Source organism: Zalophus californianus, chromosome 11 (genome assembly GCF_009762305.2).
Source record: "Zalophus californianus isolate mZalCal1 chromosome 11, mZalCal1.pri.v2, whole genome shotgun sequence".
In the NCBI taxonomy this organism is placed as follows: Eukaryota; Metazoa; Chordata; class Mammalia; order Carnivora; family Otariidae; genus Zalophus; species Zalophus californianus.
In genome coordinates this window covers 108,532,191-108,555,517 of record NC_045605.1, presented here as the reverse complement: position 1 = coordinate 108,555,517, position 23,327 = coordinate 108,532,191, and the positions used below count along the sequence as shown (strand labels likewise).

Here is a 23,327-nt window from a genome sequence, read left to right as displayed (position 1 = left end):
GCGGAGATGCTGGGCCACGGAGTGCCCCTCCTGCTCACTGCGCGCTCCACACGCATCCTCTCATTCAGCCCTCACAGCACCCCTGTGCCTCGGGGGTCATATAGCACGCTTCCTTTTCCCCGTGCTTCACTTCATTGAGCTTTGCAGATACTGCATTTTGTAGCAGATGGAAGATTTGTGGCAACCCTCTGTAGAGCAAGTCCATCGGGGCCATTTTTCCCAACAGCATTTGCCCCCTTCATGTCTCTGTGTCACATTTTAGTAATTCTTGCAATATTTCACATTTTTAAAAATCAGTTTTGTATTTGTTATGGTGATCTGTGATGACAACTCATTGAAAGCTCAGATGATGGTTAGCATTTATTAGCAATAAAGTACTTTTTTTTAAAGATTTGTTTATTTGACAGAAAGGGAGGGAGCACAAGCAGAGGGAGCAGCAGAGGGAGAGGGAGAAGCAGACTCCCCGCTGAGCAGGGAACCTGACATGGGGCTCGATCCCAGGAGCCTGGGATCATGACCTGAGCCGAAGGCAGAGGCTTAACCGACCAAGCCACCCAGGCACCCCAATACTTTTTTATAAAGATGTTTTTTATTTTTAAGTAATCTCTATACCCCACGTGGGGCTCAAACTCATAACCCCGAGATCAAGAGTCACATGCTCTACCAGCCAGGTGCCCCGCAATAAAGTACTTTTAAATTAAGGTATATAAATGGTGTTTGTGTGTGTGTGTGTGTGTGTGTGTGTGTGTGTGTGTGTGTGTGTTTAAGACATGCTATTATACACTTAATGAACTACGGTGTAGTGGAAACATAACTTTTATCTGCACTGGGAAACCAAAACATTAATTTGCCTGACTTTATTGTGATATTTGCTTTATTGTGGTGGTCTGGAACTGAAACTGTAATATCTCTGAGGTATGCCTGTCATCCCCATTTTACAGCTGAGGAAACGGAGGCTCAGTCCAAAGACATACGGTTAGTAAGCGCTGAGCCAGAACTTCATGCAGTCAGCAAATATTTGAGTGTCCACAAACATCAGGGCTGCCGGTCATGTGGGTAGAGAGTGATAGTCAAGGTCCCAGCTCTCCTGGAAGTTCCATGTGTCGAGCAGATGGACAATGCACAATGAACAAATACGGGTGAGGGGAGAGGGACTGCTTGGCAATGGGGTGGACAGTGTTGCTTTTCTAGATTGGAATCAGAGCCAGGCAGAGCTGTTTTCCCCAATATCCAGTGCTGCCAATGACTGGCACATTGAAGGCACTTGATAAATATGTGGAAAATGACCCTTCCTACCACCTTCAACCTGGTCGTGTTCAACTCCTGATACACCGATATGTGGGCCCAACACCTTTTCTTTTCTTTTCTTTTTTTTTTTTTTTGAGTAAACTCTATGCCCGGTGTGGGGCCTGAACCCAGACCCCGAGATTAAGAGGCATAAGCCCTACGGACTGAGCCAGCCAGGCGCCCCATGGGCCCAACATCTTTTATAGCCTGGTCTAGGTGCTGGATGAACATTATTTCCAGCTTTCTCCAATTAGAGATGGTGAGGCAGTGTTCAGTATGATGCATGGGGCTTTTTGCTTTGGATGACTTCTTGGGAGAAAGTTTGGGGAATGAAGTTGCCAGCTCAAGGGTCATAGGCATATTTACCACTCTGGGTTTCTCCTTGTGGATAGTGAGGTCTGGCACTTTTCCTGAGCACCTACTGCATGCTAGGCCCCATCTTCATTATACATCCTCACAGATTACTCTGGAAAGTGGACTGCCTGAGAAATGCCTTCTCAGCCTTTCAAAGCCTTGCTCAAACACCCCCTGGTGAGTCCTCCCCTATGTCTATGGCAGGATTCGTCTTTTTTTTTTTTTTTTTAAGATTTTATTTATTTATTTGACAGAGAGAGACAGCGAGAGCAGGAACACAAGCAGGGGGAGTGGGAGAGGGAGAAGCAGGCTTCCCGCCGAGCAGGGAGCCCGATGCGGGGCTCGATCCCAGGACCCTGGGATCATGACCTGAGCCGAAGGTAGACGCTTAACGACTGAGCTACCCAGGTGCCCCAGAATTAGTCCTTTTTCATGTAAAACCTAACCTATTATTTTAGCATCACGACATGCCAAGCTTCCTCAGTCTCTACCCTGGTGGCTTTGCCCCAGCACTAAGGGTGGGCCCTGAGTGGCCAAGCCAAGGATGAGCTAATTAGAGCTACATTCAGGACTTAGTTTGCCTGTAGGGGAGGAAAGTTTTCTATCCTCTTGGAAGTCATACTCTTCACACAAAGGAGCCGGGACACCTGCCCTTGCCTCTCAGCCAAGGGACCTCAGCTGAGGTATGCAGCCTCAGCAGGACTCAGTCTTCACATCTATAAAGGGAAGCAATACTACATAAAACTTTCCTAACACCTTCAATAAGGCATCCTTTTCCTCCCACAGGGAACTGCCATCCCATAAAGGCGCCTGTGCGTTCGAACAGCCCAAACCAGCAGATGCCAGTTATTTCAAAATACGGAGACCCAACTCTTACTTCTAGTGACTTTTCTCCCCGCCAGGTTTCTGGCATTCCTGAGATTACTAGGCGGCTGCCAGGGGCAGTGGAACAAAAAGTATGTCACCTGGGCGGGCCTTGGACATGGCCCCACCTCCTTACCAGTATTATTTTTAGACAAAGTCCTTGGCTACCTTATCTAAATGTTCTGACTGGAGACCTTGACTTCTCAACTTTTCAAACATCCAATGGGACTCCCACCTTGCCTTCCTCCTAAACGCCTGGGCTAGTCCAGTACAGGCCCCACCTCTACAGCTGTCTGGTCGCAAGCCCCCTTTCATTATAACGCTTTTGTTCAATAAGACCATTTTTTTTTTCCCCTCGGAGCAAGTTCAGCCAAGTACACGCTGTCTAAAAAGAGATTTTTTTTTTTTTTTTTTTTTTTTGCTGTGGGCAGACTGAAATCCCACACAGAAGCCATTTTCTGTAATCCAGGCGCTTAGTTTCCGAAGCAGCCTGGGAAACCTCTTGTTCCAGCTCATGTCCCATAAAACGGGATCTGTGATTTTTATCCGTAACCCACTTCCAGAAAGGATCGGGACGGCGGGGTCAAAGAGGAGTGAGGGACACCAGACTGTGTGGCCAACGGGAGCAGGGCCCTCGTCCCCCTCGGCGGGCAAAGGTGCGTTAGTCACGGTCACGGGGCTGCCTCCTGCGCGGGGGCGGGTGGGGCGCGCCCACAAAGCCAGCAGCCCCGTGTCATTCACCTTTGGACAGAGTTCCGCGCGGCTGTCGCAGCCCCGCCACGGGACGCAGCCCTGCCCGCCCGGAGCCTCTAGGCCCCTGCGTCCTCAGCACCAAGGACAGGGAAACTGAGGCTGCCAGGGGCCTCGGAGGGCGGGGTCACCCGTGCGGCCTCGAACCAATCGCCTCTGCCCTCTTTCCGACCTCGGTTTCTGACTAGGGGAGAGTAGCTCCTCCGCCTCTGGGCTGGACGGAGCGTGGTCGCGCCTCGCGAGGAGCTGAGCCGCCGCTGGGAAAGGTTATAAAAATACAGCCACGGAGCTGCAGAAGGAGGTGCCTTGCCCCCAAGGTCATGCGGAAAGAGAAGCCAGCTTCCAGGCGTCAGCTTCCTGCCTGCCCCCTGCCAGGCCCCGGCCTCTGATGTCCTGGGGTCCCCCGGGGTCCAAGCGAACTTTCGGCTCGCAAAGCCAAGCCCTAGACCCTCGAGGCTGGGAGGCCGGCCTCGCCCGGCCCCCGCAACGCTCTAGGGGCGCCCCCGGGCCTCGCCTGCGGCACTCGAACCCCGCGACCCCCGGCGCCGGCTCGACGCCCCGCCCCCCCGCGCCGGGCCTGCCCCCCGCGCCGGCAGCGCCCCGGGCGGGGGGCGGCGCCGCAGCCAATAAGGAGGTGGCGTGGCGAGGGCGGCGGCGGTTGTGACGCGCCGGGCCGGCGGGCGGCGGCCAATCCGCGGCGAGCTCGAGGGCGGGCTGTGACGCGAGCGGCGCTCCTCGTGCGGCCGCGGTATAGGAGCGAGCGCCGCGGCGAGCAGGGACAGGCGAGCGCCGCCGCCGCTGCTGCCGCCGCTGGCCGCCGCCCGCTCCCCGCTCCCTCCGCGCCGCCCCGCGCGCCGCCAACCGCCGCGCCCGCTCCCGGCCGGCCCGTCAGCGAGCCGGCGAGCCGCCTCCGCGCCCGGCCTCCGTGAGGGGGGCGCCCGGCCGGACCCTGAGCCTCGCTCTCTCGCGCTGCGGCCGCCCGCGCCTCCTCCGCCCTCTGCCCGGCATGAAGACCAAGTTCTGCAACGGAGGCGAGGCGGAGGCCTCGCCGCTCGGGCTGCTGCTGAGCTGCGGCGGCGGCAGCGCGGCCCCGGCGCCCGGCGTGGGGCAGCAGCGCGACGCCGCCAGCGACCGCGAGCCCAAGCAGCTGGGCGGCCCGCCGCCGCCGCTCGCGCTGCCGCCGCCGCCGCCGCCGCCGCTGCCGCTGCCCCCGCCGCCGGCCGACGAGCAGCCCGAACCTCGGACGCGGCGCAGGGCCTATCTGTGGTGCAAGGAGTTCCTGCCCGGTGCCTGGCGGGGCCTTCGCGAGGACCAGTTCCACATCAGTGTCATCAGGTCGGTGGCGGCGCCCCCCCCGGGGGTGGGCGCACGGGGCAGAAGCGGGGAGCCGCTACCCGGTCAGGTGACGCTGGCCGGGCGGGGGCGGGGCCTGCGGACGCTGCCGGGGGCTGAAGACCCCTCTCCCCGAACCGCGTGAAATCCCAGCGGGATTCCGCGGCACTGGCCCCGCGGTCTCACAGGACCTTCCGGAAGAAGGTCTGTTGAAAAAAAAGAAAAAAATACCGGTTTCACGGGAAAACAGGTCTCCTGTAGGCAGAACAATGCCGTTGAATCACAAAGTGCCCGTTTTGTCCAGAAGCTTAAAAAATTTGGCTGGGAAGTCCCTTTGCGGTTTTAGGGCCTTGAATGCGGAGGGGTGTCCTGATTGGCTTTAAAAAAAGTCACCTGATAAGTTTGCTTCTAGTTCCTCGAGTCCATGGTTTGCTTTTCTCCCCGCTCGGAAAGAGGCGTTTGTTCGTGTCCGAGGGGTGACGTTCGCTCATCCTGGCTAACACTGCTCAGTCGTAGGGGTGTGTTAGCGGTCAGAGCTTAGGAGGTGTGGCTCCAAAAATTACGACCAAGGGAGGAAGGTTCCCCCCTTTTTTCCTCCCCCCCCTTTTTAAGCTAAAAATATTTAGTCATAAATTTAAAGGACAAAAAAATGTATGTGTGTGTGTGTTCAGACTGAACGGGAAAAGACGCCCTTGATTTCTGTTGCCGTTCTGCCCCCACGAGATAGCTATTGAACAGTTAGTGTCCTTCTATATGGACCTTGGAAAATGTGTTTCTTTCTCGCAGCTTTTCTTTTAACTGGTTGACCAGGTTGAGTGTCATATCTAGAAACTGGCTGTCTGCCACCGATAATCCCCAAATCCAACTGTAGTCATTTGATTGCTTTTCCGTGCCTAGTCTTTTCAAGCAGAGCTGCAAATGCAGCAGAATAACTGAGGTTCACTTCCTTGTTGTCCTCTGGCCTCTCTTATAGATTTGCTTATGAGCAGTGAGAGGCAAAAGATAGGAATCAAAAACAGGGGTTTTAGATAATCTCACAATTGCCTAACGAGTTTTTTTTTTTTTTTTTCCATGAATCTCTCCAAAACTATCACATTTAGTTAGCCCTGAAGATCCTCAGTGAAAAGGGTGATAGGGCTCATCCTAGGCCGTGTCATCAGTCTGTAAAATGAAAAACCTAGAGGGGCTGGAGGTCAGTGGCTGTTTGCTGAACTAGGAGGTCTCTGGTACCCCCCTCCTGCTCCGGTGCTCTTGCCTGTTGCCTGTGAAGGTGTTTGGACACCCCCGGATTCAACCTTAAGACATTTTTTTGTGGCACCTTTTGGGGAAGTGTCAGTGGTCAGTTAAACCTTTGTGTTTTGCTCAAAACTCATATGAGCGTTGAGGATGTGTTTTGTTTCTTTTCTCCAAGAATTCATAGTCTTAGAAATGGTCTTGGAAGCTTTCCTTTGGTTTGGAGGACCTTTTCAAACAATGTATGGTATACACTGCCCCTTCTGTTTTCTGGAATAGAATGTGGTTATGGAGTCCATTTAATAGGGAGAAAAGAGGTGATTTAGGGCATGGGAAGGGGGTGATGCTTAGCTTTTAAAAAGCAAAAGAGGCAGTTCAGAGTGGGGAATGGGGGTTTCTCTTGGTTGAAATCTAGTGAGTTGCCTTTCCTGTGACTCCGACTATTAGGTGTTACTGACACTTCACCATCTTTCAGCTTTTGGCTGAGTGCTGATCCATCCCCAGCGGTTTGTCAGACCTCACCACCTCAACTCAGTCCATCTACTCTGTCCACATTTCACCCTTTTACTCCTTCCCACCCTGGAATATGCTCTTGCTGCTTTCTGTCTTTGAGTTGGTAACAGTAGCTGGCCAGAGTCCCAGGACCACTGCCACCTTTGCCCTCCCCCAGAAGCCCCGCCTCTGCCTGCAGTGGCAACTGAGACCCGGTGAGCTGCTTTTGCATCCACACCTACTGTCTATTCCCTGTGCTGTTTCTGAGGCCAGGAGTCCAGGTCCGCATCCTTGCTTAGACACCGTAACAGGAGGCGCCGGTGGATGTCCTTGCACTTTGGGTTCCCTCCTCTAAATCGTTCTTTGTCCTGTTGCCCGGTATTCTCAAATAGTGTTACTCTTTGTTTTAAAGTTTACGTGGCTTCCTGTAGCTGGAGAATAAAATCCGGACTTATTTGCCTGCTTTAAACGTTGGGCCCGACCTCCCTTTCTAGAGTGGTTCCTTTTTGTTGCTGTTGTTTAAAAATCGCTCGCCCCCCCGCCTCCCCCCCCCCCCCCCACCGCCCACCAACAGTGAGGAGCAGTGGGCTCCTTATACTGGACCCTGTATTTCCTGAATGAGCTTTGTGCTTTTAATCTCTAGGCCTTTCTTTGCTCTTATACTCTGCTTGGCAGCCTGGTATCTGCTTTTTAAACTTCCTCCTTCAAGATCTAGCTTAGAGAGAAACAGAATTAATTTCTTCTTTATTCATGTCTTTTCCATAGCACTTCATATACATAGACACCTTCACAGCAACAACACCTACCACATTTGTGTGTTTATTCTTTGCCTCTTCTGTTAGATTGAATTCCTAGAGGGTATTTCCTGTTCATCTCGGATCTCCAGCAGTGGAATAGTGCCCGACTTGTGGTAGGCACTAGATTTTAGCTTAAATTGACCTCTTCCCTGTCCTCTTGCTGTGATGACAGGGGTCTTTCTAACCAGACTATTGTTTGCCTGAGTCCCTCTAGCTAGGAGTGGTAGAGGGAAAGATAAGAATTATTGTAACATTGAGGCGCCTGGGTGACTCCTCGGTTAAGCACCCAGCTCTTGATTTTGGCTCAGGTCATGATCTCAGGGTCGTGAGAATGAGCCCCGCATGGGGCTCTGCGCTGGGTGTGGACTCTGCTTAAGATGCCCCCTCCCTGCCACACTCACTGTCTCAAAAAAAAAAAAAAAAAAAAAAAACTGTCCATGCCCAGCAGTCACAGCTGATCACTAGCTTCTGTCCAGGCCCATCAAATCAAGGATTTATTATTGTCATTCTTGTTACTGATTGGTAAAAGTCACAATCCGTTGTGAAATGAAATTGCAAATCTTTGCAAGATTTCATGAAGTCTGATGGAAGAAATGTTTGAGAGCTGTTAAAGTTTCACACATATCTGTTGATACATTACAATCCACAGACCCACTAACAGTTGAAAATTGATGGGGAAGGTGATACCCTGAGCTCTCCCAAGTAGAATCATTTAGGTATCAAAAAACCAAGAGAAGTCATTGAAAAGACTGGCCAAGTCCTTAAATATACTTGCACAATGATGCAATAAAAGTCAAATAGGGAGTGAGTTGTGGTTTATGGTGTCATCATTAAGTTTTTTGTTAGAATTATGCCAAAATTCCCTACTTAATTTCCTTTCTATGTACACAGTTGCATTTATAACCTAAATTATGTTATATATAATTTCTAGTTTCATTTTTTAAGATAAAGTTTCATTTACATTTTGTTTTTACTATTTACTGTGAAAATTTGGCCCCTTAAGTGGCCTTACTTTTTTATTTTGTTTATTTATTTGAGAGAGAGAGAAAGAGATAGAGCACAAGCAGGGGCAGAGGGAAAAGCAAGCTCCCCGTTGAGCAGGGAGCCCGATGTGGGGCTTGATCCCAGGACTCTGGGATCATGACCTGAGCTGAAGGCAGACGCTTGACTGACTGAGCCACCCAGGCGCCCCCCCTTTTTTTTTTAAAGATTTTATTCATTTATTTGAGAGAGAGAATGAGAGATAGCACGGGAGGGAAGAGGGTCAGAGGGAGAAGCAGACCCCCTGCTGAGCAGGGAGCCGGATGCGGGACTCGATCCCGGGACTCCAGGATCATGACCCGAGCCGAAGGCAGTCGCCCAACCTACTGAGCCACCCAGGCGCGCTCTCCCTCCCCCCCTTTTTAAGATTTTATTTATTTATTTGAGAGAGGGAGTGAGAGCACTAACGGTGGGGAGGGGCAGAGGGAGAGGGAGAAGCAGGCTCCCCGCTGAGCAGGGAGCCCAGTGAACACAGGGCTTGATCCCAGAATCCTGGGATCATGACCTGAGCTGAAGGCAGACGCTTAACTGACTGAGCCACCCAGGCGCCCCAAGTGACCTTACTTTTTTTTTTTTAAATTAATAGGGCATTAATGCCCCTCCCCACCATTAGTGCTCTCACTCCCTCTCTCAAATAAATAAATAAAATCTTAAAAAAGAGGGGAGGGGCGCCTGGGAGGCTTCTCCCTCTCCCTCTGCCTGCCGCTCCCCCTGCTTGTGCTCTCTCTCTCTCTCTCTCTGTCAAATAAACAAATAAAAATCTTAAAAATAATAAACTTGGGGCACCTGGCTGGCTCAGTCGGTGGAGCATGTGACTCTTGATCTCAGGGTCTTGAGTTCGAGCTCCACGTTAGTCATAGAGCTTACTTAGAAAAAATTAATAAACTTAATTTGTTTAGAGCAGTTTTAGTTTCACAGCCAAATTGAGCAGAAAGTACAGAGAGTTCCCATATACCCCATCCCCCCCAACACACACCAGAGTGGTACATTGGTGAACCTACACTAACATCATTATCACTCAAAGTCCCTAATTTACACTAAGGTTCACTCTCAGTGTTGTACATTCAGTGGGTTTGGACAAATGTATGTCATGTATCTACTATTGTAGCATCCTGCAGAGTAGCTTCACTGCCCTAAAGGTCCTCTGCCTCTCTCTTTTCCCAACCCCTTTTCTCAAATGTCCTATGATTGGAAGCATAAAGTACATAGTCTTTTCAGATTGGCGTCTTTCCTTAACAGTATGCATTTAAGTCTCCTTCATATCTTTTCACGGCTTACCATATCATAATCGTATATTTCATTTTAGTACTGAATAATATTTCATTGTTCAGATGGACCACGGTTTATCCAATTACCTACTGAAGGACATCTTGGTTGCTTCCAAGCAATTATGAATAAAGCTGCTGTAAATAGCTATGTGCCCCTTTTGGTGTGGATGTAAGTTTTCAACTCTTTGAGTAAATACGAAAGTGTGCAGTTGCTGGATTGTTTGGTAAGAGCATGTTTTGTTCTTCAAGAAACAGTCAGTGTGGGGCGCCTGGGTGGCTCAGTTGGTTAATCGACTGCCTTTGGCTCAGGTCATGATCCTGGAGTCCCAGGATTGAGTCCCGCATCAGGCTCCCTGCTCAGCAGGGAGTCTGCTTCTCCCTCTGACCCTCATGTGCTCACTCTCTCTCTCTCACTGTCTCTCAAATAAATAAATAAAAATCTTAAAAAAAAAAAAAAAGAAACAGTCAGTGTGTCTGCCAGAGTGGTTGCGCCATCTTGCATTTCTGCCCACAGTGAGAGAGTTCGTGGTGCTCTACACCCTCGCCAGCATTTGGTGCCAGCATTCTAGCTTTTGGCCCCTCTGATAGGTGTGCACTGGTATCTCATTTTAATTTGTAATTCCCTAATGACGTGGAGAATCATTTTATATGCTTACATGCCTTCTGTATATCTTCTTTGGTAAGGTGTGTGTTTAGGTCTTTTGCCCATTGTTTAAATCAAGTTCTGTTTTCTTATTGTTGAGTTTTAAGAGTTCTTTGTATGTTTTAGGAGTTCTTTGTATCTTTTGGCTAATAGTCCTTTACCCAGTGTGTCTTTTGCAGATATTTTCTTCCAGTTTGTGGTTGTCGCCTTATCTTCTTGAACAGTGTCTTTGCGGAGAAGTTTTAAATTTTAATGAATTCCAGCTTATCAATCATTTCTTTCATGGATTGTGCCTTTGGTGTTGTATCTAAAATGTAACAGCCATAAGCAAGGTCGTTTAGATGATTTCCTGTTACAGTCTGGTTTGTAGTTTTGCATTTTATATTAGGTCTAGGATCCATTTTATGTTAACTTTTGTGAAGGATGTAAGGTCTGTATCTAGATTTCTTTCTTTTTTAAAAGTAGGCTCCATGCCCAGCGTGAAGCCCAGCGCAGGGCTTAAACTCACAACCCTGAGATCAAGACCTGAGCTGCAATCCAAAGTCAGACGCTTAACCGACAGGGCCACCCTGACACCCCTAGATTTCAATTTTTAACTGTGAATGTCTAGTCGTCCAACTCCATTTGTTAAGACTGTCCCTTCCCTATTGAATTGCCCTTGCTCTTTGTCAAGATCAGTGGACTGTATTTATGTGGATCTATTTCTGGGCTCTGCACTCTGTTCCATCGATCTGTTTGCCCATTCTTTTTTTTTAAGATTTTATTTATTTATTTGACAGAGAGAGACACAGCGAGAGAGAGCGAGAACACAAGCAGGGGGGAGTGGGAGAGGGAGAAGCAGGCTTCCTGTGGAGCAGGGAGCCCGACGCGGGGCTCGATCCCAGGACCCCAGGATCGTGCCCTGAGCCAAAGGCAGATGCTTAATGACTGAGCCACCCAGGCACCCCCCCTTTTTTTTCAAGATTTCATTTATTTATTTGACAGAGAGAGCACAGGCAGGGGGTGTGGCACGGAGAGGGAGAAGCAGGCTCCCTGCCGAGCAGGGCTACCCCGACGTGGGACTTGACTCCAGGACCTCGGCATCATGACCTGAGCCGAAGGCAGTCGCTTAACCAACTAAGCCACCCAGGCGCCCGTGTTTGCCCATTCTTTTTGCCAACGCCACACTGTCCTGATTACTGTAGCTTTGTAGTAAGTCTTGAAGTCACGTAGTGTCAGTCCGCTGACTTTGTTCTTCTCCTTTAATACTGAGTTGGCTATTCTGGGTGTTTTGCCTCTCTGTATAAACTCCAGAGTCAGTTTGTCAATATTGATGAAACAACTTGCTGGGATTTTGATTGGGATTATGTTGGATCTATACATCAAATAGGGAAGAACTAGCATCTTGGCAATATACTGAGTCTTCCTATCCATGGACATGGACTATCTCTCCATTTTATTTAGTTATTCTTTGATATCTTTCATAAGAGTTTTGTATTTTTCCTCCTAGGATCTTGTACATATTTTGTTACATTTATACCTAAATGTTTCATTTTTTGGTTGCTGATGTACATGGTAATGTGTTTTTAATTTTAATTTCTACTTGTTCATTGCTGGCATATGGGAAAGTGAAAGTGATTGACTTTTTTTTTTTTTTTAAAGAGAGGGTGGGGAGGGGCAGAGGGAGAGGGAGAGAGAAATGTTAAGCAGACTCCATGCCCAGTGTGGAGCCCAGTGCAGGACTTAATCTCACAACCCAGAGATCATGACCCAAGTCAAAATCAAGAGTCAGACTCAACTGACTGAGCCAAGGTGCCCCAGTGATTGACTTTTATATGTTAACATTTTTTAAAGATTTTTTTTTTATTTATTTGAGAGAGAAAGAATGAGAGAGAGAGAGAGAGCATGAGAGGGGAGAGTATGAGAGGGGAGAGCTTCAGAGGGAGAAGCAGACTCCCCGCTGAACAGGGAGCCTGATGCGGGACTGGATCCCAGGAGTCCAGAATCATGACCTGAGCCAAAGGCAGTCGCTTAACCAACTGAGCCACCCAGGCGCCCCTATGTGTTAACTTTTTTTTATTTTTTATTTTTATTTTTTTAAAGATTTTATTTATTTGACAGAGAGACACAGTGAGAGAGGGAACACAAGCAGGGGTAGTGGGAGAGGGAGAAGCAGCTTCCCGCAGAGCAGGGAGCCCGATGCAGGGCTCGATCCCAGGACCCTGGGATCATGACCTGAGCAGAAGGCAGACGCTTAATGACTGAGCCACCCAGGTGTCCCTATATGTTAACTTTTATATGACTTTTGTCTCCTGTAACGTTACTATAATTCTTACTGCTTCCAGGATTTTATTCTCAGTCTAGTCTCTTGGCTTGTCCACCTACTGATGCCCATGTTCTCCTTCTGGATTTTTCCCTGCAGCAGACCCCTCCACTATCTCACCGTCCTCTGGCGGAGAATCTTGTCCGGCCCTTGGATAGCCCTTGTCTTTAGCTTTTCATTAGTCTGCTTTGCATCTACAACGAGGTTGTACTCTCCATGTCTTTTATACTTATGTATGTATGTAAGCAGGCTCTACACCCAATGTGGGGCTTGAACTGACAGCCCTGAGATCAAGAGTTGCACGATTGGGGTGTCTGGGTGGCTCAGTTCATTAAGTGTCTGACTCTTGATTTCAGCTCAGGTCATGATCTTGGGGTCATGGTATCAAGCCCCGTATTGGGTTCCGTGCTCAGTGTGGGGTCTGCTTGGGATTCTCTCCCTCTGGCCCTTCCCTCGTGCACATGCGTGCTCTCTCTCTCTCTAAAGTAAAATGAATAAATAAAATCTTAAAAAAAAAAAAAAAAAAGAAGAGTTCACCAAGGTCAAAAGCTCTTCCCTTAACTCTGCTTCCAGGCTTGGGGTTAAGGCACCTGTCCCTGATTGCCACACACCGATGCTGTCATTTCACTGAAGTTGCTCTTTTTTTTTTTTTTCCCCACCTGAGCCATGGTGGTTTCAAGTTGAGTTTTAGATGGTTAAAAGAAATTCCGCAAAAATCCACTTTTTCCCCCTCTTATTTCATTTGTACTCCAAATTCAGTGGCTGTTTTGGTATGTCACTGTTCTCTTTTCCATGTATCCAATCCTTGGACTTGTGGATCGTTTTCCTGCTGAGATAGTGGTTATGTTTGAATTTTTTTTCCCCTTGTCATCTGACTTTTAGTAAAAGTGAAATCTGGGGGGAGGGGGGAGTGCAGGCTGTAAGCCTCAGGGAGACTGAGTCCTGTGCGTGCTGGACTTGATGCCATGTAACATGTGGACAGTTTGCAGAGGTGTCAGTGGCTTCTTTGTTTTTCAGCAAAATACAGTTGGCTAGTTGCAGACCAGATAACCTCCCATCTTAATTTAGCAGACAAAAATTTTTGTTAAAGATTTCTCTGGAACAGGCAGGTTCTCGGGTTTATCATTCTCTGAGCATTGAGCTGATGCACCTTAGATGTGGATCCTTTTCCAAATGATTAAAAATATATAGATGTTTTGTTGGGTGAATGGATAAGCAAAATGTTACTTTTTAAAAAAATTTTATTTTATTATGTTATGTTAGTCACCATACAGTACATCATTAGTTTTTGATGTAGTATTCCGTGATTCATTGTTTGTGTATAACACCCAGTGCTCCATGCAATACATGCCCTCCTTAATACCCATCACCGGGCTAACCCATCCTTCCCACCCCCCCTTCCCAAAATGTCCCATTTACATGGACTGTTATTTAACCTTAAAAAAGGAGATTCTGACACCTGCTACAGCATGGATGAACCTTGAGGACTAATGCTAAGTGAAATAATTGCAAGTCACAAAAAGACGTAACTGTATGATTCGACCTCTGTGAGATCTCTAGTGCGGTCAGATTCATAGAGACAAAGCAGAGTGGCTGGGGGCTGGGGGAGGGGAGAGTGGAGAGTTAGTGCTTAATGGGCACGGTTTCAGTTTTGCAAGATAAAAAGAGTTCTGGAGATGGATGGTGGTGATGGTTGCAAAAACAGTGTGAATGTACTTAATGCCACTGCACTGTACTCTTAAAAATGGTTAAGATGGTAGGGGCGCCTGGGTGGCTCAGTGGGTTACTGTCTGCCTTCAGCTCAGGTAATGATCATAGGGTCCAGCATTAGTCTCCCTCCTCAGAGGGGAGTCTGCTTCTCCCTCTGCCTCTTTGCTTGTGCTCTCTCTCACCTCTCTCTGTCCAATAAATAGATAAAATCTTTCAAAAGAAATGGTTAAGATGGTAAATTATATGTTGTGTGTATTTCACCACAATTTAAAAACTGGAAAAAAAAAAAGGAATGCCTGGCTGGCTTAGTTGGTGGAACATGGGAATCTTGATCTTGGGGTCCTGAGTTTGAGCCCCACATTGGGTGTACAGGTTACTGGATAAAAAAAACTTTAAAAAATGGCTATTGAAAAATTGGAAAAATATATATATATACACGTAGATGTTTGACATTAGGAATGTCCTACTTCAAGACTTTGGGCATTCCACTAAATTGTATCACTGTAGCATGGATTTTTCCTGCATAGAATGTTGTGGAATAAAATAGATATTAAATAACCTCTTTGAAACCTGCTAAGTCTGCAAAAAAAGGATGGAAGCCATTTTTAAAACAATTTAAAAATGTGTTACTAAAATAAAAGCTGTATTATACAGTAAACCCTATCTAGCAAAGTAATTGTACTCCAAACTTTAAAAAAAAAAATGTTTTCTGTAGGATGAGTGCTTGAAGACATTGAAGCCGCTCCTGGGTGCAAATGCAGAGACTAGCTCAGAAGCTCTCTCCTGTATGTTTGCTTATAACTTGTAGTTAAAACTTGTTCTTCAGCCAAATCACCAACTGCTTAACCAGAAACCGAGTACTTGAATGTCAGGTTGTGACATTCACTAGTGCCCACTGTGTATGCCAGCTTCCTGAGGCCGATGTGTTCAGGCGGGTCACATCTACTGGACTATTCAGCTTTCTTCCTGGGGCTGAGAAGGTTTTGATGATCTCATCGACTCCGATTTGGCTTCATTTTACACATGGAGTGTATTTACAAGCTATGTGAACTTCTCAGAGCAACCAGAATTGAATGACAGTTTTCATGGCCAACAGCTGATGGTAGAATTCAGTGTTTTCAGTAAGGTGGGTGGAAAGTCTGCAAGGGTTTGTAAGTGGCCGTTGTTGCCTCTGTGCGTGCTCTAGAACCTAGAGGACAGCTCGCTCCTGCAGCTTTATGGCTGGAGAAGGGGTGAGGAGTATATGGGCAGCGCTGTGCTGTCCCACCTGACAGGCTGGGCGGTAGGAAGCCAAGGGGTAGCCGGGTAGCTTTTCCAGCTTCGCTCCCTCTCTTTCTGGTTGGGTCCCTTCAAATGACTTGTTATCAACGGGGAGCACTTCTGCCACCTCTGGCCTTCCAGGCGAAGTACACCTGTGCCTTAAATGGTGACTGACCCGCCTCTGAAGTGAGGGCATTCTCTCATTTCCCCGTAGTGGGGAAATGCCCTTTTTCCTTCTCCCTCCTTGAAAATCTCCACATTCCTCCACATAATGGATAAGAAACATTTGGCTGTTTTAAAGGCTAGATCAGGAAATGTAAGGCTGAAAAGGAGGTCTGGGCATAATAGTCCTGAAAAGTATCCGGAATATTACCTGTTATGTGACTTGCGAGAGGAAATTTGCAGTAAAAGCTCAATTAACTGGGGCCCAACTTACTGAAAATTTTCCTTATTCTTTTTTTTTTTTAACCACTCCCTTGTCCCTAAAATCAAGTAAAGGTTTAGATTTGTGCTTACCAAACTAGAATACCCATACTCAAGCCACAGTGCAATCTTATAAATCTGCCCAGAAAGCTAATTGTATTAACAGATTCAGAGAGTAGTTTGTGTTTATTAAAACAGAAAACTGGTATATTATGGAGTAGAAGAGAAAACACTGCCTGGATAGGTATATGAAATTTTGAGTTTAGATTTTTGACAAGAGTATTTTATTTGGTAATCTTTAATTATCTTGTAGTTAGGATGATACTTCATAGCTACTTGATGATTAACCAGGAAATTCAATCAAGTGGGCTAACTCCCTCCCTGAGCATTCCTTTTATTTGTGAAGTGATTACAGAAGGCAGTTGGAAAAAAACAAAGGTTATTTTTGTTCATTTTGTTTAAAATTTTTTTTGAGGGGCGACCTCAGGGTCGTGAGATTGAACCCTGCGTCCGGCTCCATGCTCAGTGTGGAGTCTGCTTGAGATTCTCCCTCTACCTCTGCCCCTCCTTGCTTGTGCTCTTTCTTTCTCTCTGAAATAAATAAATCTCGAAAGGAAGAAAGGAAGAGAAAGCAAGCAAGCCAGGCAGACATACATCCTGTCATCGTCCAGGACCAGGTGACATTTGTGTGCATCGAGGGCAGGGGCACATGGAGGGCGCTGAGGATCCTCCAGGTGTCTCTGACCTTTACAGGGAACCCATGTGACTAATGAGAACTGCAGACAGATATGGTGTATGAGTTGCCCTTTGTCCATTTGTGGATTGTGAATAAAGAAGCTTAGGATTCGGTAAGGTGTGTGTATTATCCGTGGGCAGACAATTCATGCCTGAAGTTATGGTCACACTTTGACTACTTTCTCCTGTCCATGTGCTAATTGAAAATGCCATCTCTTCTGAGTTTTCCTGTCTGATTCTCTTCATTTTCCTGCCTTTGCATTTGGCCTGTCGGCTCAGTGGTGGGACTTGGGATGCTGCATTAAAGAGCACTGGGAAGGGGTGCCTGGGTGGCTCAGTCGTTAAGCGTCTGAGCCTTCGGCTCAGGTCATGATCCCCGAGTCCTGGGATTGAGCCCTGTGTCGGACTCCCTGCTCAGTGGGGCGTCTGCTTCTCCCTCTCCCTCTGCCCCTGCTAGTGCTCTCTCTCTTGCTCGTGCTCTCTCTCTCTCAAATAAATAAATAAATAAATAAATAAATAAATAAATAAAATCTTAAGGAAATAAAAAAGAGCATTGTGGAAGCCCCTCTGTGCGGAGATGGCTGTAGCTAATAAAGCAGAAGTTTAAGACTTTGAAAAGGCAAGAGAGTATGAGCCAGCATGGAAATGAGTCTATAGGAGGAGGGCAAAGGGCAAGAGAGATGGGTGTTAGAATGTTTCTCTTGATGGCATTTATGATGCCTTGGGTGCCAGGACTGTGGAACCCTGGCAATGAGAGGGTGGGAGGAGAAGAGGAGGCGGTGGGTATTGTGTGTGAGAACCTTCTCTTACTGGCCTCAAACTTGAAGGGAGGAAGGAAAAGTGGCAAAAAGGTATGTGGGAAGGAAAAAAAAGAAGTACATGGTCAGAACCGGAGAAAAGGACCCCTGGTAGCAGAGGTGGGGGGGAAGCGCCGCGTCTAAATGGAGTAAGAAAAGGTGTGCGAAGCTGGGAACTCAGTGCAGCTGTGGAGAGGTTTCCTGAAACTGGGTAACTTTTCTCATTCCAAAGCTCTTAGTAATGTTTCTTTTTCCACATCCTAAAATCAGAGGAGTCTTTTTTGTGGACTTGATGGCTCTTAGGATCTAGCAGCTCCCCTTCCAGGGAGCAGTTGGAAGTGGTTGGGAGCAGATTTTAATCAAATGATGATCGCCATGGATAAGGCACAGAAGTTTATTATTAAGAGGATGGTTTAGCTAAATCAATGAATGTTCAATCTAAAGTTAACTAAGGCAAAGTGGTTATCACTGGTTCAAAAAGAAAAAAGAACAGCTTTATTGAGATACCATAGAGTTCACCCTTTTAGATTCAGTTCAGTGATTTTTAGTATTTTGATAGGGTTCTACAGTAATCACCACTGTCCTTCTAGAACATTTTCATCACCTTGGAAATCAATCCTTTACCATTAGCAGTCTCTCCCCATGCTCCCCTCCTTAGCTCCTGACAACCACTAATACACCTGATATCTTCTGGACATTTCATGTAGAAAGAATCACACAACATGTGTGGACTTTTTTTTTTTAAGATTTTATTTATTTATTCATGAGAGACAGAGAGAGAGAGAGAGAGAGGCAGAGGGAGAAGCAGGCTCCCGAGGAGCAGGGAGCCTGACGCGGGACCCGATCCCAGGACCCTGGGATCATGACCTGAGCCGAAGGCAGACGCTTAACCATCTGAGCCACCCAGGCGCCCTATGTGTGGACTTTTATGACCATTTTCTTTCACGGTTTTCAAGGTTTATTCATGTCATAGCACATATGGTACTTTGTTCCTTTTTTTTTTTTTAAGATTTTATTTATTTGAGAGAGAGAGCACAAGCAGAGGGAGCAGCAGAGGGAGAGGGAGAGGCAGGCTCCCCGCTGAGCAAGGAGCCTGATGCGAGACTCGATCCCAGGATGCTGGGATTATGACCTGAGCCGAAGGCAGCCACTTAACCAGCTGAGCCACCCAGGCGCCCCGGTACTTTGTTCCTTTTTATGGTTGGATAGTATTCCATTGCATGATATACCACGATTTGTTCATCAGTTGATGGACATTTGAGCTTTTCCATTTTTTGGCTAGTATGGACATTAGTGTGCAGTTTTTTGTGAGGACATGTTTTCAGTTCTCTTGGGTATATGTGTAGGAGTGGAATTGCTGGGTCATGTGGTAACTTGATGTTTAACCTTTTGAAGATGTCACAGATCTTTTGAAGCCTCTGTCAAAGAGAATCTCCGTGGACCCCAGCAAATATCCCCCATTATGATTGAGAAGATACTGGACAAGGCTGTCATTGCTTTGACCCACTGTGATCTTTATCAGCACTGTGTTTTCCTTGCTACCAATGATCTTGGTTTTATACAGACCCTACATTGCCAGCTGATATTTTTTTAAAGATTTATTTATTTTAGAGGAAGAGAGCGAGAGCGTGTGAGTGGAGAGAGGGGCAGAGGCAGAGGGAGAGGGAGAGAGAGAGAGAATCCTCAAGCAGACTCCCTGCTGAGCCTGGAGCCCTATGTGGGGCTTGATCCCAGGACCCTGAGATCATGACCTGAAGCTGAAATCCAGAGTCAGCTGCTCAACTGACAGCCATCCAGGCGCCCCTTGCCAACTGATTTTTTGAGAAGAGTTCATTATATGCTGTTGATTGTATATTAGATGCCATAAAGTTTTATGTGAAATAAACTCTTTATTAAAAATTAGAAACATTCAGGGGTGCTTAATCGGTTGAGTGTCTGACTTATGGTTTCGGCTCAGGTTGTGATCTCATGGGTCATGAGATTGAGCCACTTGGCGGGGAGTCTGCTTGGGATTCTCTCCCTCTCCCTCTCCCCCCCCCCCCACTCATGAGCACATGTGAGCACTCGTTCTGTCTGTCTCTCTCAAATAAAATCTTTTTAAAATTTTTTAAGTTTTATTTATTTGAGAGGGAGAGTGCAGAGTGAGGGAGAGATCACGAGCAGGGGGGTGAGGGGCAGAGGGAAAGGGAGAAGCAGGCTCCCCGCTGAGCAGGGAGCCCAATGTGAGGTTCAATCTCAGGACCCCGGATCATGACCTGAGCCGAAGGCAGATGTTTAATTGACTGAGCCACCGAGGCATCCCTAAAATTTTTTTTAAAAATGACATTTATAAAGTAGTAAAGAATAAAAAAAGTAAAATAGCCTTATCAAATTGGAACATTCTGCTAAATTGGCCTCAGATTCCCTTCCTTTGCCCAGAGATAATCACTATTCTCAATTGGTATTAAAATTCTGTTTGTTTCATTCTGAAATAAAATCTTTTATGATCTGTGTATTTGCTTTAAGTGATTTAAGTGCTGAAACAGAGTATTTTTTGCAATAGGTGTACTTGGAATGGAATAGCTGACATATAAGAATGATAATCTTGTATGTTTTGGGACATTGTGGTTCGTACTTGACCATATGGAACCTGTTGTCTGTTAGGCTTCTATTTGAGGAAGTCCTTGCACCTTAAGAAGGCATGATTGCTGGGGTGCCTGGGTGCCTCAGTCGTTAAGTGTCTGCCTTCGGCTCAGGTCATGAGGTCGTGATCTCGGTGTCCAGGGATCGAGCCCCGCATCGGGCTCCCTGCTCAGCCAGGAGCCTGCTTCTCCCTCTCCCGCTCCCCCTGCTTGTGTTCCCTCTCTAGCTGTCTCTCTCTGTGTCAAATAAATAAATAAATAAATAAATAAATAAATCTTTAACACACACACACACAAAGGTATGATTGCTACGTCTTGCCATAAGGAACTTTGAAGAGGAAGTAGCGTCAAATACCAGTTCTTAGTGTTATATGGAGTGGTTTTTGTTTTGAAATGATTTTGTGGAATTTCCCAAGGTTCTTTTTAATAATGTTGATCAATGTGTTGCCTACCGTGACACAGTATCTTTGACCTATTTCTGAGTCAACTAAAATTTTAGATTATCTTCTATTTTACATTTTCCAATTTGATCTTCTCGTTGTTTAGTGCAATTTATGACTTTATGAGGAGGGTCATGGATTGACATTTATCAGTTTTGAAGTAACCTATCATGGAGTCACTGATGCATGTCACCAAGAAGTCTTTTTTTTTTTTTTTTAAGATTTTATTTATTTGAGAGGGAGAGAGCACGCATGAGCAGGGGGAGGGGCAAAGGGAGAAGCAGAGTCCCTGCTGAGCGGGGAGCCTGATGTGATGTGGAGCTCATCCCTGAGGTCATGAACTGAGCCAAAGGGAGATGCTTAACCAACTGAGCCACCCGAGGTGCAGCCCCCAAGAAGTCAATTAAATAAAGCTAACTCTTAGCATGTTTTATGATTTATTTTAATAAATGTATTTTTTCTGTATTGATGTACCTATAAATATTTCCAATGCAACAATTTTTTAACTTAAAAATATTTCATGGCCTTTGTTAATAACTTCATGTATATTGTAGACTTAAAAAATTTTAGTTATCTTCACTAGCAATTTGATGTTTTTTATTTATTAATTTTTAAAGATTTATTCATTTTAGGTGGAGAACGTGTGTGCACGAGCTGGGGGAGGGGCAGAGGGGGAGAGCGAGGTTAAGCAGACTCCCTGCTGAGCGGGGAGTCTGACACAGGGCTCCGTCCCACATCCCCAAAACCGCAACCCAAGCTGAAACCAAGAGTCAGATGCCCAACTGACTGACCCACCCGGGTGCCCTGCAGTTGATGTTTTTAAAAATTATATTTTGATCTATCAAGTTTTTGTTAAATAAGTCAGTCAAGAGTATGAGACAGGGGCTTGTGGATGGCTCAGTTGGTTAAATGTCTCATCTTGGTTTTAGCTCAGGTCATGATCTCAGGGTTGTGAAATCAAGCCCTGCGTCCAGCTCCTCACTCAGCGGGGAGTCTGAGATTCCCTCTTCCTCTGCCCCCCCCCCCCCCGCATTCTCTCTGTCTCTCTCTCAAATACATAAATCTTAAAAAAATAAAAGAATATGAGAGGGGAGTTCTGATACGCTGACAGGCAAGGAGTGAGTGGTGTGGCTTGTTTGTAGGACACTTTGGCAATGGGTAGCAAGAATTTAAAAATGTTAGTGCCCTTTGACCCAGAAAAACCAACTGTAACTAAAGAGTCTCATCAGATTGTGCATAAAGGTTGATGTACTGGGTGTCCATACTATAGAGTTATGGGTAGAAGTAGAAAGTTATAGAAAAGCCCACTGTCTCTAGCAGTGGGCCATTGGCTAAACCATGCTTAGTGTTTAAGATGAAATTGTGTGTATGATTAAGAATTGTGTTTTTAATGCTGAACTGATGGAAAATGCTTGTAATATAAATGGAAAAGGAACGTTATGAGTAATACATTCAGTATGATCCCAATTTTAATAATAAGAAAGAAGTAGGAAAAGAGGAGCTTAGGAAAATGACAACTAAAAAACCCAGAATGTTAGGGACGCCTGGCTAGCTCAGTTTGTAGAGCATGCACCTCTTGATCTCAGGGTCATGAGTTCAAGCCCCACCTTGGGCGTGGAGCCTATTTAAAAAAAGAAACAAAACCACCCAGAATGTTCAAAAGTGGTTATGTTTGGATGACAGAATTTGGGTAACTTGTTATATTTTTTTATTTTGGGGGTCTTTAAGATCCATATTAACATGATTTTTTGGAACATGGATTCTAAAATCTGAAAGGCAAACAATTTATTACACAGTACAAGCAGCCTACTTTAGTTGCTCCAGTAAAACTGATAAAACTTAGCTGAGTCCTTAAAAGCACGCCCAGGTCACCTGAGTTTTTTATTGCTTGTGAATATGAACACGAATATGATGAAAGCAGCAAAGTGCTCCTCGGGGCTGCTATGTGGCTTTGTTTTCACTAAAACAACTTTCTTCAGCATAGAAACCCGTTAGCCCTAGTTCTTCAGCTTGGGGGTTGTTCTTTGCTTTGTTATTGCATGGTTTTTTCTCTGGGTGTTCGGAGAAATGGAAAGGATTATCTTGATAATCTAATTAACGATTTGTGTGCACGAAGCTCTTTTCTTGTGCTGTGAGCCCACTGGCTCTGTACTGGTGGAGGCCTGCGCGGGCCGGTGAGTGCCCGCCACGGGCTGCTGACCTGTGCTCGATGTGAAAAACGTGTTCGTTTCATTTTATTTGATATTGTGCTTCCTGGATTATCTCGTGTCTCCTGAGCTCAACTAGGACATGTATGTTTCTTAAAAAGCTGTTCTGCCACTTGTTTGACATCCTTGAGAGCTCCTGGGGTTTTACCTGGGAGGGTATCTTGACAAACTGTGTGGTAAACTGGGCCCTTGTAGTTTTGCTTCCATGTCTGGGGCGTATCTTCCCAGCATATCTTCTTCTTCTCAGTCATGTTGTTTGGCCATTGGTAACTGGCATTTTTCTAGGTGGTTTCTCACAGCTTGGGTCATCCAGGATGATGACCTTGTTTCATTTATCTGGCTTGTCACTAAAAAATAACCGGCGGTTTACTTCCTCCCACTACGGGGCTAGTGAGCAACAGGGGCTACGGATAATTCAAGAGAGGAAGGGTTTCCAGGTTGTGAGCTGGTTTCTGGCCACGCTGGCCCGCCTGCCTTCTCTCGGAGCATGGGATTAAACTGTGAATGGAGTTACACAACTTAGAACAGTAGCTCATCTGTTTGCTCCCGCTGTTGACCGAACTCTCAAGAGTGTGTGACAGGAAGGAAAACGAGGGCTTTTAACTGATGGGATGCCTGTCCTGTCGCCTGGTAGCCAGGAGCCTGTGTGGCAGGGCTCTTCTGATAAGCCACGCACCACAGGCGTTGCCCTGAGTTGAGAAGAAAGGTCAGGGTTGCGCTCATCGTCTTCCCTCCACACCGTCCCTGTGCTTCGAGGCTCTGGGGAAACCA

General features: G+C 46.5%; 1 protein-coding gene across 7 annotated transcripts in view; it reads left to right on the top strand.

The window, feature by feature from the left end:
* Window positions 1-4,098: 4,098 nt before the first annotated feature.
* CHKA (choline kinase alpha) overlaps window positions 4,099-23,327 on the top strand; it is a 59,928-nt gene continuing 40,699 nt past the window's right edge. For 3 of the 7 annotated variants that reach the window (XM_027578224.2, XM_027578223.2, XM_035722674.1), the window contains exon 1: window positions 4,099-4,590. In XM_027578224.2, coding sequence (XP_027434025.1) covers window positions 4,262-4,590 — 329 coding nt within the window. In that variant the 5' untranslated portion in view covers window positions 4,099-4,261. Of the gene's footprint in view, window positions 4,591-17,251; window positions 17,343-23,327 lie in introns of those variants that run through there. The other 4 variants (XM_027578222.2, XM_027578221.2, XM_035722673.1 and 1 more) reach the window with 2 other exon arrangements.